Raw genomic sequence first — 18,642 nt, forward strand, 5'->3', positions numbered from 1 at the left:
CTACAGGCGATAAAATAGTTCTCACAGTGTGGCGTGCGCATATTTCAGAACTGAAGAGTATGGGCGTCGTCTCTGACCTCAGAGGAGATCAAAAATTGTGGAGCGCAGAAGCGAATTGCATAAGACCTTATTTTGACTCAAGAAAGACGAATAGAAGAATATAGCAACTTACACAGCAAGAGCTTCAAAGTTTTTATTATTCACACAATATTTTACGCTGATTAAACAAGAGTAATATCGAGAGGACACATGACGTGCATGGGGAAACAAGAAATGCGTTAAAATGTTAGGAAACGTCAAGGAAAGAAACCTGGCAGGAGTATATAACATATTAATTAATTCGGTATTATGTAAAATGGTTGTAAAGATGTGTACTGGATTAAAGTTGTTCAGGATAGAGTCTAATGGCGAGATTCTGCCATGACCGTTTACAAATTTCGGATTTTACGACAGCGGAAATTTCATGATAAGGCATGTGAATAGCCAGACATTTTAATGAAGCTCCTTAAAGTGGAGCACGTGCTGGTCGCGTAGAAAGAATTAGCCGTGGTATTTCTCACCAAATTTTTATTGTTTTTAACGTAAGGCACATAACTACTCCGGTGGACCACAGTTCACCTTCAGTCACAAACGCGTATGCAACAGCTCGACACTGACACATTAATCTAGTCCACACTCTCACATCCTATTTATTCCAGTTTCGTTTTAATATTTAACCCCATCTACACCTAGATATTCAATACAAAGTACACAGGTATGTTATGTAAGACGTGCATTTTAGTGACTGGTGGTCAATGGCTGGAAAAGAAAACATATTTAGAGAAAATACGAACAGCACAGAACAAAAACCACCTATTTAATGTAACTTAGTATGAACAACTACCTCGAAGAAGTCTACATTTATCGATAAAACACATCCCATTTTTATAAGGTGTTTAGACTCGAAGCAGGCTATCACTACGAACAAAACGGGAATGTGTGTGCGCGTGTGCAGACTGAAGAAAAAAAAGACTGACTGGACCAATTTGGTCAGCTTACATGAATTCCCTCAAAGGACACGTACTAGATAGAGCACACTACTAACTGTGCAGCTTCCGCCAAGACCGGTATTATTTGCTAACCTCACATTCTGCCTTTCATTGCTGCCCCGGGCGACTTTTGTGAAGCTTCTGAAAAAAGTTAAGACCTTCCAAGAAAAACACTGACGTACAAATAAGATCCAGTCAAAAGTATCTGTGCAGATGTCAATAAATATTAAGATAATCTAATTTCGAATCAGTATCTTGCTTGATTACTGTTTTAAATTAACGACACTAACCCACACACAATGATTACAGGAATGGAAGGATTATGCTAAATGATGATTTGAGAACGACACACAAATAAGACGTCAACACCCTGTTTCAAGAAGATAATTTATGTAGTACAAATTATGCCAATTTTTAAAATTATTAGTGGGGTTGTGCTTGTTTTGTATTGTATTATTATTTAAGTTACTCCGGGTAAAACAAAGTCAGATACGAAAACTTACTATTACACTGAGATTTCAGGTGGCGAGTACGGAGATGGTTGTCTTCTGAGTTGTTGCGCCGTGTATTCTGGTAGAAACTGAACTACTCTTCAGAGGTGCTTACAGCCTTCACCATCAGTGCGATATTATTACGCCATTAATTACATTTTAGTTGATTAGTTAGGCAAGCGAAAGCGTAATATTAGACTAAAAGTTTAGTGGTTTTGGTCGAATGGTTGGTTACTTTGTTTCTGAGGAGCCACACGCAATTTATAAATTATATTTTAGTAACTAACGTGAAGAATGCACGTTACTAGGTTCAATATTATCTTCGCAGGTCTCGAGTCCTTTGGGTGGAAGTATGATATGCAGAGCTATTCAGTCAGGAGGATAGATAGTTATGACAAGAAGGATGGACCTAAACCTCAACGTCTATCCTTCCGACAGGCAGCAAAACAGCAAATATTCCTGCTGCATATTAAATAGCCTGATGTTCGGTGGTACCCCAGATGTTGCGTGAGGTTTAAAAACAGTTAAACACGAGCAGAGACGAATAACTTTCCTTCCTGGCTGATATTTATAGGGAGTAAAAAGATTGGACTTTTTATGCAGTTCAGGGTAAAATAAAACATCACACTGTTACACAAAATAACAAAACGGTCCTACAGATCTTTTACAATCTTAATCACGGATTTTTCAGCTACCTTCACCGGAAGTCAGATTTGTGAGCACAATAAAGGGTTTACTTATGGAGTGAACGATGGGTATTGGTCATTTAACAAAGGCAATGCATTCGATCAGGTGGCTGTTAAGCGGGAACTTTCAGCAGCGCACACTAAGAGAAAATTATAGGTTCTAGCCAATAAATCCATCAAAGAAGAAAAATTATTGACATCATGCAGCAGACTCCTCCTTGAGAAGCTGACAGTCGTTCAATTGGTGAAAAAATTTCGCGCCTTTTACGAAACCCGAAAGATTCATTATCTCTTACCTGAGACAATTTATGTCGAAGTCTAAACAGACTTACTACTACTGACATCACAACTACCAAATAAGTTAAAGACTTGTAAGAGGATGATGATAACTTACACCAATGCTCTTTTCTTTCCAGTTTTACATACATTTTTACGCTATAAAATCTCTGCTGTTGTAACAGCGTCGTTAAATGCGCTAATAATAGGACTTCATTCACGTATCAGACTTCCCTACAAAGCCCAACTTAACCACAATACTTTATATCCTACAACCGAATGCTGTGCAAGGGAACTGCTGGTACTTATAGCGGAAATTAAGATTTGCCTTCGCTTTCGTAAAGCTGAGAAAAATTAATTGTTTCAGTACATTATGTGGTGTACTCGTATTAATTAAAGCAGTGAGGAAGGATACAAAAACAGGATTGCCTGTCCCTACAGCGGAAGCGTTTGTTTGTAAACGAGATATTTTATAATTCTCTTAATTGTTTAACTGGATGCCTGATATTGTTACGAAGCAGTACTCCTCAAGTATTTGCATTCCAGCTGCAAACATTCTATTTGTCACGTGTTTTTCAAGACACGTGATGCAATGAAAGTCGGCTCTTTGTAAAAAAGCTTATAAATAAGCTGTGAATTCCGCATTAAAAACCAACATAATAAAGAATAGGTTCTATACCGCTGTTAATAATACTTGTTATACTGTACCATAATTCATAACTTACTGAATGATGTAAAAAGAGAAGCGGGATGTATTTCAAGGAGAAGGGGGAGGTTGTACTAACAGTTAGTGTAACAATTTTAATGGCGATTTGATTATTACATGAGAGGGGGCATAATGACACATGAATAACTTCAGCAGAAAACACAAGGACGTCTGGCACGTTGTTACAGTTTGGCATGACAACCAGAGAACAGGAGAATATACTAATACCCATGTGACAGGATGATTGAATGCAATGTGTACGTTACACAGAGCAATGCGCTGTTAAATATGTATGTTTGTCCATTCTATTATTTTGCATGACAGAGAATGTTAGTAGAGAAGTAACGCTTAGACTTGAATTGTGAGGTATCTGGTTCGAAACCTCGACACTGCTAACGGCTATACTGATTCAGGATTTGCCACGGACTTACTCAGTCTCTCCAAACACATTGGGATAGTACGTTAAAACACCGCAGGACCGCTTCCTGCTATGGTTCAAGTTAAAGGCCACAACGCTTATTCCTGTGTTAGAAATCTTCGAAAGCGAACGTGAAAAATCCTACGTGTTGTTCCTTCTACGGGCATACCTCCATAACTGGAGCCGTTCGCCAGTTAGCAAAGGGCGGAAATCTTGTATAAATATTGTATTTGACCAGGAAACATGATGTGGGGATGTGATTTCATGCTTCGTAAATAATCCGACAAATCCGTACTATAAAGTTACTATTTAATTGAACAATTCATTTTAATAATTAATCCTCTGATCAAGATTTAAGATTTCTCAGAACCTAGATATTCAGCATAAGTACGGAATACTGAACTGGACCGAGCAAGGTGGTGTAACGTTAACACCTTAGACTTGAATTAGGGAGGCTTCTGCTTCGAACCTCGGCTGTGTTATATGCTATCATGATTGATGCGGCCAAACCTAGTTTTCGAATTATACACGATGCGTGGCCCCAAATTTCCCAGCGTTAATACATTTTAAATCTGAAATGCATGTCAAACCGCTGCTTGTGCACGTCTGTTTGCTATTTAAATGAAATAATAAAGAAACATGTTTCAATAACATCTGCATTTCTTTGTAGTTATAATACGAATGCTATTTAAGCATGTTATCAATCATCTGTGTTACATACAATTTCGCCTACTTATTTCAGGGACAAAGCAATTACAATGGCAACTAGGTCTTTTTGGTGACTTAAGTACCTGCTTTCCTTGCGGCAGAGTTCATAATTTAGTTTTGTTTATCTTTGATTTCCACCTACTAGTAACCATACTACCTCATGTTGTACACAACTCTACGTCACGAAATGGACCATACATACCTTGACAATGATGAAAAAATAAATAACATCGCAAGTACATTTGTAGCTAGCACGCAGGTTACACATCCGAGGATGTTTGATTAACTATATTAGGTTAGCGGTGAAAGGCGAGGTCAGGGTTGTATAAGCTGTACTTTGTGACAGGAACAATTTTATCTTCCCACGGAGGATGTGCATGAAGACGATATTGTCCCTGTCGAGTCAGTGAAAAAGAAAAAAGGACAGCCTGTAATGCCGTCATTCGCATATTAACGTCCACCTTGTACCTGTTTAAGCTCACGTTTTAATATTTTTTATGGTACATGGTTATATTTCAACATTGCTAAGCAATTTTATACCATAATAACTTCATTATAACAATCGGAACTCTGTTTAAAAGACATTTATGGCAAAGTTCAGGCCGATTACATACATTTTTTCTATAAAAGTCATTTTTAAATTTTTACGTTGTTTCAACTTCGGAGACTACGCAGCGTCGACTGCGTTCGGATCATTACAGGCCACTAAACGGGGAATAAGCAAACTGAACGTCTCCTAATTTGGTATTCAGGAGGTCCGGACTTCAAATAGTAGCCCGTAGACTAGCTATCTGAAATTTGTTGTTAATCCATCGGTGTTCTGTCCAAGGTTTACTTGTACCGGGGTATCTTTTCATGGAGCAGAGCGGCCGGTTAGGTAACCGATCGCTGATTGCTGACCGACGTGCAGAATGAGTGGAACTATAGTCAGACGTCCCCGCAGACCAGTAATAATTCGTCATTGCACGGGGACAGAAATCATGAAAATTGCAAATTCTTTTTAGTGGTTTAACATACAAAGTTTTTCTCATGCGTCGAATGAACACGTTACAAATTTTCTGGGCTATGTTTATAAATTTTCTCTTGTGAGTGTGTGTTACTAGTTAGTGGGAGAAGCTGGATTTTCAAGGCCCTCGCTTCCGGTGGGGAATGCAATTTGTAACTTGCAGCAACTTTGACGGGACGTAAAAGTAGTTAAGCTGACTAATCCACAGTTTGTCAGTCAAGTATGGACACAAACGACTAACATTTCCTAACTTCACCGGAGCGATGGCTTGCTTCATGGCGACTCCTGGCGGTCATTAAAGTAAACGACAATTGTTACCGGGACTGGACTTACAGAACTTCCAGAGAATTATCTTTCATTTCAGAGGACGGAGTCTGTCACTCTACCTTCATCGAAACTTCACAATATAATTTAAAAGGATAAGTTGAAGAAATTGTTTAACGCGTTCAACAAGCTCTTCATTTTCTAATTTTAATGTGACTAATAATGCATTTTCACTTGTAATAAAAGACATAAAAGAAACCTGTGTAAGAGAGAAAGGCGTTAAAATGACATGTAGTATTAGTAGTAGTAGTAATGTGCCGACAAATGGACAATTTATAATAATAATTAAATGCATTTTATGTTCGGCATATGCCTACATTCACATGTGTTTATGTATGAGATGTAAGCTATGCAAGTATTTAATAAAATATAAATGTTATCAGTAAAAGTTTGCTTGGTTTGGGTTTATTAAAATGGGTTACTAGACTAATTAGAGCAGTTAATAATATCACGACATTAAAATTAGCATAGCACTTATTTTCAACAATTAAATATCCTATTTTAGTACATTGAGCTGTTCTTAACACATTAATGCGGTAACACCAACAAGAATTCGGGTCAGAACGTGACGACATATTCTTTATTACATAAATGTGACGAGGGAAAATGTTTCGAGTGAACATTGCGCATTTTAAATTATAAATAACAGATGAACTAAAATGCCCCACGGAAATACTTATTTATATATTTGCTAAACCGCCATAGCTCAGTGGTCACAGGCCTATGTCAGCATCGGAGTCATTTGGGACAATGAACTTGATGGTCTGATCGTTGGAATACGTGAGGTTCAAAGGAGCGGTCATCATGATTTGTGATTCACAACACGAATGGCAGTGTGCAGTGTTAAAATAAGCAAGACTTGAAACGTACAGCAATTTCGGACCGAAGCGCCGAGAATATTAATGGCTTCCTCCTCAGATTTCATTTTTGGGATCCGATCCGAAATGAACGATGTTCCTTCTCTTGAATAGTCACCATACTGACTCCTATGATACTAATAGCTGATTTTGAATCTGCCCTGTTTTTGAGCTCTAATGGTTGAATGATTGCGAATCATTAACTGGAATGGGTGGGGGGCTATTTTAAAGCGGTGTCCAATTTAAGATTGCTGTCTTCTGGGTTGTAGCGCCATTTTGTCTGGCAAACTTCTACCAGACGGCGATATAACCCAGAAGAGAGCCATCTTCGTATTCAACGCCGTGAGAACATCAAATTCTACACAGAGTTCCATCATTTGGCTAAAGGTAATAAGGAAATTCATTAACATTTGGTTACTAACTACTGCTACAAACGTCTCATTCACGATTCCTGACAAAACGTCTTCAAGGCTAGATGGAGGTGGAGACTTAATCGAGACCCTCGCACATCGCCACTACAGTGACCCGTTTTTGAGACAGCGTATCAGTGCATTGCTGAACTTAATGAGGCCAACCACAGAAACCACCTCTCAGACAACCCACATCGAGAATCGATTTGCGGTCATGTAGTATATAGTAATCTAGGAAACGACTACGTTTACGCGACATAATTGTTTGAAACGAACTGACATAGTGAGCAAACAAGAATGACTGTTAAATTCTCAATATGAAATTGAGAGAAACAATGTGCCCAGGGAAATATTTGGTGTGAAGTGGAACATTTTGATAATTATACAACGAGAAACTTTTTGAATTATACAAGACATTTAGTGTTGTTAAGATACTACAATGCAGGACGTTAAGATGTAGACAAGTAGTTCGACTGGTAGCTTGAAGGCATGCGAATGTGACTGGGAAAATCTCTTGGAAAGAGTTAACCTGGAAGACAGAGACGGAGATGAGAGGCTAACATTTGAACAGACCTTAGGGAACTAGGTTGTAAGGTAGCTAGTTTGTCAATAAATTGGAGTATCAAGTTCCATTCAACATATAGGCTTAATTATCCATTTCTTATTATATACGGATTTACATAATGACGAAAGTAGTACTTCTCCAGTATTTCTGCTTTGTAACCTCAGCTACAATTCATTTCGACGACACGTATTAGACAAATACCCATCGATTCACACCCATAATTGTTCCCGTCATCGTCCAAAGATGATCTGACGAAAAAGTCCTTGCCTATTCTACTAACAAATCTCCGTTTGTCGACAGTAATCAGGGGAGGGGTAAAATGAGGAATACCTTTCTAAGGCACTTCGCATTGTCCAATCGATTACTACGTCTTACATATAGAAAACATTACAGAACCCTGCTAGAAGATTGCGTTATTCTTGCTTAAGTTTGGCAGAATATTACGACACTCAGGCAAGGCACTGAAGACTGCTAAAGGATCTTCGTTCCGCTGTTATGGCCGTCGCGTGATTAATCTATAATGCTCACTGCATGTCCAGTGATGGAACCTGAGTTACAGTTTTTCAGGTGTACATGGCAGATGGTCCAGGAGCCTTACAGAAGGAAAATTCATGACGAAAATACAAGACTGGTTTTAAATAACGCGCATTACTTTAGCACAACGTTTAACTCAATCACAATATTTATGTCTACAAACCTTACTTGGCCGTCGTTTTGTGTGCCATTTACACAGTAAATAGTTGTGAGACCGCAACTTAATCTCATCGTCCGTCCGTTCTCATGTTGAACGTTCAAGACCACGCAAAACATATTGATGAAACTATCATTGAAATGGGAAGGGGGGGGGGTTATATTGAGTGTCGTAAAAAATGGTATTTTATCCCGTGTCAGCCAAATACAAGCTCTACATTACATAAAGCTCAAATTAAACTTGATTAGTTTCCTCAAATTTGTTGAATCACACTAAAAATATAATAAAGAGTGTAAATATAAAATTGATTGACGTGTGTAACTTTTATTTGAAAAACCTTATTCGGAATGTATTTTTATCGAAATCCAATGAAAATAACGCATAACTGCACGCAGTTCCGTGTCTCTGTTACTAGATCTGTCAGAAGTAGGAATTATGAATACATGGAATGTGGTTTCTATACTATTGACAAACCATTCAATACAACATTGATCAGAATAATTGCAATGGAATATTTTGCGTGATGGATATTAAAATTCAACGGAAACCTACGATTATAATTTTAAAAATATAAATAGACAATGTGGGGTGATGTGTGAACTAACAAGGTTTTGTATTAAAAATTTGTCATCTAATACCATTCTGCTAAATCTCGCTCAACCATGTAAAAGAACTCGGAACATTGAATTAACTTACAAAATATATTAGAACACTAAAGAGAAGTTCGAGTGGTACATAGATTTGTAAAGGAAACTTAATTTGTGAAATATATTGTTCAAAAGTTAACATCCGGTAGAAAGGAACTGATGTGTAATTTGCGACGAGAAGCAGAGAACATTTGGCTGAAGGCTGTTTATTGCTTGAAGAAATTGGCTACAGTGGAGCTGTGCGGAAGAAGAGATTCGTTTTCCTTTTATTTTCTTAGATTGACACAATTTCTCGGGCACAGACTATGTTTCGGCTTGTTTGAACGGAGGCGTCAGAATACTGTTGTGGCCTAAAGTGCACCTCGTTACGAAGTCATCTATCTTCTTTTGAGAAGATTGTGTCGCTCTAATCCATCGCTGTGTTCTGGAAGAGTCCATTTACAGATTTCTGCTACATCACTTGGTTTCAGACAGTCGAAGGCAGCAACTGAAGAAATATGGGCTTACCCTATACACTATGCAACAAGCGCAACAAGTGTGGGCAGATGCACTCCAACTTGGAGTGCATACATTTTGCAAAGGCGCTACTTTATATTTTACAGAACACGTAATAGATATATAAGCGATTTTCCGGATAAAAAACAGATATTGCAAAATTGACGATAGGGTACATTCATATATTACATTTCACTCAAATATTTATCATATCTAATAATACTTAAAGTAAAAATATACCTTGGTTATAGCTAAGTTCTCTTAAACACCTTTTAGAAAATGCTGGTATATCACATTAAAATTGATTACAAGAACTTTCTTCAAAAGTTTCTCTAGCTAACAATTTTCAATCTTACTTGTATTCGCTCTCCAAAACAAACATAAAGTTGAGAAAACGCAGTTAAATAAACCACGAAACAAGAAAGAGTACAGATGATGGCATAGTTCCTAATCCTTCTCACTTTATCCTTGATAACAGACGCAGTATCATCCTCCGAAACGTGGGTTCACAGCATGAACACTACACAAGGCCTCAAACCGTGCTGGGTTGGGAGTCGGAGTTCCCAAAGTCTCACGCACAAACCTCGACGCAGTTCGTTTCTATTTATCCCTAATGAGCGATTAGGGTTGCCTAGGAACTCAGGGGTAGTCCCGCTTTCCAGTACTGTTACTTTACTCAGGCAATTGTTAATCCACGTGGAGTTCAGAGTCACAGTACACAAGAGACAAAACGGTAGAGTACTGGTTTCGAATACTAGAAACACACACCTTTAAAGAGACAATGCTATCTTCGTTCATGCACAGTCCTATTCGAGTGTAAGGTCCAAGATCTGACTGTCTATAAGCATTCCTCGAGCAATGGGTGAGGTCCACAGTGCATCATATACGCTGTGCGGTGCGTATAAGAAGCCTTGCCAAATAGCGGCATGTCTTTCTAAATCCCCGCGCACATTTACAAGGCTCTGTGTTGTCATGGAGACATATAATCGAAGCATCTACTTATGAAGACCATAACAACAGAAGGGGGACATTTTTTAATCAGCTGAATCTTAATTCTGTTTATAATCCTATGATCACAGCTGCATAATATGTGATTCTTCTTCTTCTTGAACTCGTATTAATTTGACTTATTAAGCATGCGATTCTCATATGAGATAAACAGTTTAATTCCGTCCATCAGGTGGTTATATATTTATCACAAACTTCAATCATAATCTCATCATGAGACATGATACAGTTTCATGTGTACGCCCATCATAGCTACTCAGGCTGATTACACCAGTTGAAGAGGAAAGCTGTTCGTGATTGAAATATTAGAATCACATTAAATGATCTTGCAGCCAACAAGAATACGATAAAGTAGCATTAGTTTTCTCCCCTTACAATTAAAAATTCTTAAAACTGCCCTCATTCCGTAACTGGCACAAACAATTAGATAACCAGAAAAACAGACAAGATACAAAATATGTATTTTGGAAATATGTTTCCCAACTTGTCGTTCGCATTTCCTTTCTTGTTCTCATGCACCGTGAGAAATTTCCTAGGCTTTCTGAGATAAATTCCAATCCAAATTCTTATCAGTTTGGAAGAGGGATACATTTATTATGCATAATTTTTTCCGGACACGCTATGCATGCACTATACACCGTTTATGTTGTCTACAGATTGCGCTGTAGATGTAGATACGGATAAACCTTGCTTTACTTTAGTATTATTGCATATCTCAGGACTCCATCGTGAACTACGTGGCCAGATAAATGGATTAATGTCAACTGTGTATGAAATTCCATTTTTCCTCAGACCACATAATAAATTAACATTTATGTTCTGTATCTGAACACTAACAGCACGTACGTTTGTAACGTAATGCCTGCCCTTGGAATTAAACTACCACGTTTCAAACATAACGAGAATAATTATTTATTTTTTTAATTCAGTCGCTGACTTTTAAAGCATCATCAGCTACCGTCCTATCTGATACAGTTCTGAGCCTCATGCCAACTATAGATTATGGCTAACGTGTTTAGAGTACTAAAGAAAAGTACTCTTACTGTAATTCACATGGTCGATTCTCCTTTTACTTCACGGTACAGTTTTGTTAATATGCCAGGATAACGTGATGCACTGCGTTAATTTATATATTTAAGAACGACAGACGTTTAAAATGTTTATATTCTAATATGAAAGTCTGATGTATTCCCTACCTGCACCACATGTCCTTCGTCCTTTAGGTGATGTCCGTGGAAGGCTTGAAGTCCTGAAAGTGAAACAGAAACACTTAATACTTTGTCGACAATACCAACAACTGAAATGCTTGGTAATTCAGTACTAAGCATTACCAGGTAAACACCCGTAAACATTCTTTCATACGAATCCGTCAGTAACTTTAAACTTACAAAAACCATCTGATAGATTTGTATGACATTATTAAGCGATATATTTGAAAATGTTCACAATAATAATATCCCCAGAAGCTCATCCTTAAAAAGTTTGTTTCAACGATAGCCAGAAATATGAACATCACATCACATCCGCCAAGCAGGATAATTTTATTAAGAAAGATTTTAGAGTCTCACGGCCACGAGAATGAAGATGGCTGTCTCCCAAAACACATTTACTGTCGTATCCAGAATTTTATTAATTTGCCAAATTCATGTAATAAAGGAAACGAATAAGATTTTATGATTGGCGTCGGGCTTACCACATGTCCAAAGAGCCTTATCAACTGCCTAAACGGATTAGATTAGCAAGTCTGGTTAGATGTTACATATGGTAGACAAGTGTCATTGAGCCAGGTTATTCTCCGAGTCCTTAGGTCTTCCCCTGTCAGTATCATTCCACCGATAGCCCATATTCATGCACGTAACACCTGAGGAATGGACAGTGGGCCCATTACCTGCTGCAGTTCCACATAGACATAGTCTAACTTTCTCGTGACAATTGAGTAGATGTTGTGTAACGTCGAGTGTGATAGGCAGTTGATCGTGAGTGGTGAGTAGGTGAGAATGTAGAAGAAGGTGGTAGGTACTATTTCAACATTCATTCACAGTGACTGAGGAAAACCACGAACCACATAATCAGGGTAACCAGTATATGTAACTGAACCGGCTGTGATATAGAAGCTCTTAAATGAAAATATGGATTCCATGTTGCTTCTGGTACTTACCATAGTTAACAAGATTTTGTTTCTGAAGAGCACTGAGAAGTCCAAGTAATAATTAATTTAATATTATAGTGTTTAAATACGGGATTATAAACTCGTAACTGCTATAATTATAGTTCGCAACGTCAAAGCTGAAGTCTTGTGATGTTCGAAGTAACGCCGGTAACTATTAATGAAACTTAATTTCATAACATCCATTGACTTTGTGTACGGATATCAATCGATTGGATCACATCATGTGCAAAATCAATCAACAAATGTTTTATAACGTGTTATAGCATATACAATTGGTTTGTTACACTTATTACTATATTTACAATAAACGCGAGCAAAAAGGTTATCAAATATTTAAATAACTTCCATTTCATCTGTCGTCACAATTTTGCACTAGTGAATAATTATTTTCGAAATGTCTGGGGCCAATATCATAACCACAAAAACAGAAAAGCACGTATACATTCACAGATAGAAACTAAAAGCATCTTCTGTATATTTGAAAGATACTCGGTTCGACTATTGGCCCGGTAGCTGGCTAAACTGAGGTTTATTCTAATTTGTCTCAATCCCGAACAACGGATTAAGAGGAAATGAGATACTGGGGTCTGACTTTAAAGTTGTCTGATTAGTTTTATTTTGGTCCAGTGAGTTCACCGATCGTCGATGCATTCTGGAGGTACACGGTTCGTATGCAAAACAAGTAAATTTTAATACAAGTTCTGCAAGTAATAACAATTTACATCGCTATGTAGTTCAACGCTTCCGTGTCTATTGGCTATATGAACAATGGAATTTGAAATAATGTGCAATATTTGTGTAGGTGTTATGCAGACGATTAGATATGTCAACGTTAAATGTACAGGTTGTCTGTAATAAATGAATATCAAGAACAACACGGGTTCGAAAATCGCAAACAAATAATCTGGGCACCCCTCAAGCCTTGCTTTCCATTCGGTGACTTTGCATCTGACTTCAATTGTCATGCAGTAGGCCTAATAGAAATTTTAAATGAATTGGCACACTCCCAAACGAAATAGAAAAGAGGTTTCTCAGAATTTTTTCGCGTGGACACTATTGTTTCGTTCAATGTAAGAAATGAAAGTGATTTAATTGAAGCAAATGAAAGTGAAACTACTTTTATAATATCTTGAATGATTTTCGTTCCGTTTCTTGTGGCACGTCCTAAATAAATAAGCCTATGTATTAAAACTAACAAATTTACTCCAAGCGAGAACCGAAGAATACAGTTTCTAATCTACTGAAATCACTAGCTGTGATGACTAGTTATAGTTAACATTAAATGGTAAATTCCATCACGTATTAGACTACGAATAGTCCTGAAAATACAGACCTCTAAAGCTAATACAATCAGTACAGCAGAAAATTTAAGACTGACAATATCACGTAAATTGTAATACGCTGGAGTGATTAACGTTAATAGTAATTAGTAGTAACACAGAGTTTCAGCGGTAGGATATCTTAGATGAGAAATCAGTTCAAAACAATTACTCTATCTCATGTACTCCATGGGGCAGAATCCTTTATTACTTTATAGGGGCTCAGTTGGAAACCTGAAGAATCATTACCGTGTTCACAAAAGCCCGCCGTCGGACCCTATCCTGATCCAGAATGCAGTTCACATTCTTTCATGGTCTTAAGTGTCTCGATTGGTCTATTAACTTGAGCTTTTCCAATTAATTCTCGTGTCACTCGTGTTAAAACCTACAATGCTTCATTATTCGGAATTCTAAAACGCACGTACATGTTTACTTGATCCCTAGACGGCAGAATGTTCCATTTGTCCCCCACGTTATGCAACAAACAATAATATGCTCTATCGCCAATCACGTTGAGCCACTAACACAAGTCAGCATGCGACCGAGGCAACTTTTCGGCCAGCGTCACACTTTCTAGCCTTTAGACCAAGATTTGTAATTGCAGCACAGTTACAAGAACTAAGTTTCCTTGGCACCTTGCGGTTTCTGAAAATCATATTCCCTCTGTCTATCTGTATATAACAGGATTCTTATGTAAGCGTGCAACAACATGGCACATAATCCTGAAGTGTGGGCTTTCATTCGTTCGGACTAAGAACCGTAACGATTATCTCGTCACTGAGGCACTACAGTAGAATGTAAAGTTAATACACGCCATTTGTTAATACCTATTTCTCTATACAGTATTTCAGAACACTAAACCGGAATAGAACAATTTTAAAATACATAAAATACAGGCCTTCCTAACTGCCTGATTGATTACATACGTCGTAGTGGAAACAGAAGATTGAAAACTGCTGTTGTAGTTGCCAGGTGTTTTATTACGTTTTGAGTCAACAGAGTCCAGTCCACATCACATCTTTACAAAGTTAATATTAATATTGCCCGTTCACCTCGCCTCTGCATTCAAAGCGATAGCTTTCAAAGACATCAAGAAACTGACACATCATTTTGAGTCAGTTATTATGCCTCAAACCCACATATTTAATTTACATATCATTAGTATCCTCATACCTTCCTCTCGACATTCCAAGAAAAGTCCTTCAAAAAAGTATTCTATATCATATCTGTTCATGCTCATTCGTCATATGGGCTACATGTCCATCACATCTCAGTTTCCTAATACAGGAAATGTATCAATACGAGGAGGAGAAGTGCATGATTTACGAAGTTCTTCCTTTAAACTTCATGTATTTTCCTCACTTACGTAGTTATCGTTAAATGCAAACAAATCTATGTTCCTGAGAACCTTCTTTGCTGACGAATTTACACATAAATTGTTTCATAAATATTAATAAACACTCTTAGTACATAAATTAAAATCAGTTTATCTTGAGGCTATTTAATGTTACGCAGCCATCATGAACCTTGTTTTTGTCAAATAAATTTACGTAAGCAAAGGTAAATTTGTTTCTGCACCTAAGCACAACGTCGTTGAGACGCAAAAGGGGGCATAAGGGCAAACTTTGCCGCGTTACAGACTCCACCACTCAATGGAAGTGAGTGGTCAGCTTCACGTTCATACTGCTTTACTTCTGTTAAAAGATCCGTGGCTTTTCTTGCGAGGAACCGAATCCTGATCGTCAGGACCGTAACCATTCACTTCAATGGCTGAACCATTCTGGCCCAAAGAAATGTTAAGAAACGAACTTAAATATGGCGTGAGACATCCCTGGGTTCTTAGGTTTCCTGCCGTCTTCTTTAATTAGAACAAACAGAAAGTTCCTTTCTTTGGAAATCCGAGTAGTCAGTCACTTTACGTGGGTCGATGTTCACAAGAGGTCATCCGCTGCTGGAAAGAAGCAGCCTGTCTATATACCAGGAGCACTGAGGCATGGGAGAAGTGCCTAATGGAGCATCACGCCACATAGACAAAGAAAGAATTTTTCTGCGGTCATGTTTTCGTTTGTTTTGCGAAAGATCTCCATTATATAACGCTCTAGTTTTCGATATTTGCTCAGATAGCATGACACGAAATTCATCTTTTGTTATGTCACTTCTAGGTTAGGTTTCCAAGAAACAATTTCCCGTTAACGGCATGAACCTAGTGGCAAACATCTGACATCAATATCCAGAATGAAATAAAAAGGATGGATCGAGCGGGTTAGTAACTGGTACAGCATCTGATTCGCATTCCAGAGATAACCTGCTCGAATCCCAAGCAGAAACTGTACATAATGACTTACCTTCATCGTGGTTTATTATTTCTACCAGAAAAATGGCATGATGATACCATAAAACAGTCGACGACCACTTCTACATGTTTATGGATTATTAATATTAATCAAGTCATAAAATAATCAAAATGAGATAGGTAGATTGCAATGCATAACGAGTTGCTTCGTAGTTTGTAATCTCCACCAAATATTACAAGAGTAATAACAATTAAGAGAAGGGTGGAGCATGTAGCACGCGTGATGCGAAATCCGTGCAATATTTTACAAAAGAATCCTAAGGGAGGAGACTATTCGGAAAACCAAAACCCAAATGGAAGGATTATATTAAAATGGATGTTAAACACATCTGGTTTTAGGGTTCGATTCATCTTGTTTAAAAAAAGTAGCAAGTTGAGGACTCTAATGAAATTTTGGATTTCACGAACGGTGGGAATTTTTGGTCAACTGAACAACTATTAGCTTCTTTAGAAGTTAAGTTAAGTTTTAAAAACGCACGTTGTTCAAAATCAAATCAAACTTATTTAACTGTACTATCTTCTTGGAAGAAAAACAATTTCAGTTTGTTTTATAATTAGGCCTAAGGGTAGTTCCTAATTGAGATCGATGTGCCAGGGTCAGTTGCCCTAGTCTTTAAATGTTAATACTACGAGGTCGCTAGTGTGATTCTATCATACTTTATGCTCGTCTTCCTACTATGGAAAAAGTGACAACACTAAGAATCAGAGCGTGTATTCCATCAGATCCAGTGCACAATATGAAAAGTTTTGAACGGATTTCAATGTAAATGTAGATAATGAGGATACTTTAAAGCTGACTATAAATATGACAAGAGTTCGAAAAACAGCATAAAATCTCATACAGTACCATTGTAGTTAGATATGGCAGTAAGAGAATTTACAATCGTCGAAAGCAAGTGATTGCCAGCATTTCAGGAACCCCATATAAACGTCTAGATAATTTTTGTATCCACCCCCACACTAAAATTGCATGTTGCGGCTAAAGGGTTCGCTTTACACCGCATATTGTAAAGCTACGTTATTGAATTTGGGGGCAATTGTTTTAGCCCTACCGGTTTTCCGCCACAAACTCTGTGGGTTTAGGAGGTCCGATGCGGGCCGTTTAGAAACCGCGGGTTGTAAATGGCAGGAAAGGTTTGGTGGTCGGGGTGGCATTTCTTCCTGTGTTGCACCTCCCTCATCGGAAATTTGAATATAATAACTCCTGTAGCATTTAGCTACAGTATTCGCCATGCACCTTTCAATCTTCTCATGGTAGCTGCTGAAAATAATAATGCACGTATTACGTCGCGGATTACTGAGAAACAAGATCTCGCTCATACAGAAGCTTTATAAGCCCAAATTGTAAAACAATAAGCTCAGCCTTATAAATAGTACTTCCGTTATGTGCTGGAATCTACAAAAATATGGATTGGCTAACAGGAATTACAAATTATTAATTATGTAATTTATATTTAATCTCCGATCATAACTCTCTCGAATATAAACCCCTATCCTACCTGCAATTTTCCAGGTTTTACCCAAAAACCAGCATGTCACCATATTTGTAATTTTAGCACACTTTTTCTTTTCGATTTCTTCTTGTGGTTACCAGTGCTGTTTCTGAACTATTCTCGTACAAATTATCATACTTATAACCGTAGAAGTAACATTAACAGAACGTATTTTATTCGATGATATTTAACAGCACAAAACATCAGGATACTAAATTAACAGCAAATTTCATGCGAAATTTAATGGAAATCCATCAAATGATTTAGACAGACGGACACGCAGGCATGATGATGCCATAAGTCTCCCCTTTCTAAAAGAAGGGAAAGTTAACACCTGCGTAGTAGTGGCTATCGATCTCCAGACAGTGTTTTCGAGCCAAACTATTCACCTCGCCTCCCCCGACCTGTATTCTTGGGTTGATTACCTTACGGTAAAGCACAAAAGCATGTTTTAGAGCGAAGTGCTGCAAGAGAGGTTTCAGAGAAGGGGATGTCTGTCGATTATTATGTCTACTTCCAGCCAAGTTTATAGATTAACGACCCTCACATCTTTGTTCTACACTTAACAGTGACGCATACCGCCCATATTGCGCGGTCAAAGGGTGTCTGGGTATTCTGTAGTTTACGTTCATTATTCTGCATCCTCTGTCCAGTAGATTGTTGTGGCTTATCACAGTGATTTAACGGAGATCCTGGCCTTACCTTAATATTCGTTCTCTGAGGTCTGAGCGTGAAGGAAGGGGTTCGGGATCTGTTTGCTTCTATTCTGACAACGCGTAGTTTCAACTAACTTCATATCCGCTTCATTATGTAGATACAAGAAGCACAAACCTACGCAGCCACTATATTTCTGAGGACAACATACAGATATTTTAAGGCCTGGTAATATCTTTATACAAAAGTTTATTTACAGACTATATGTATCTTAATACCTAATTAGAATCTTAATCCGACCATTAACAACTTTAACTGAAAAAGCAACGTCATGTAG

General features: G+C 37.8%; 1 protein-coding gene across 1 annotated transcript in view; it reads right to left on the reverse strand.

Annotated features, from left to right (window-relative positions):
* LOC110832105 (uncharacterized) overlaps nt 1-18,642 on the reverse strand; it is a 255,978-nt gene that overhangs the window by 47,325 nt on the left and 190,011 nt on the right. Inside the window, exon 5 of the mRNA XM_022068803.2 lies at nt 11,513-11,565. Coding sequence (XP_021924495.2) covers nt 11,513-11,565 — 53 coding nt within the window. The remainder of the gene's footprint in view (nt 1-11,512; nt 11,566-18,642) is intronic.

Source organism: Zootermopsis nevadensis, unplaced genomic scaffold (assembly GCF_977971745.1).
Source record: "Zootermopsis nevadensis isolate Lab colony 2312 unplaced genomic scaffold, Znev_1.0 Znev_ptg000022l, whole genome shotgun sequence".
Classification (NCBI taxonomy): Eukaryota; Metazoa; Arthropoda; class Insecta; order Blattodea; family Termopsidae; genus Zootermopsis; species Zootermopsis nevadensis.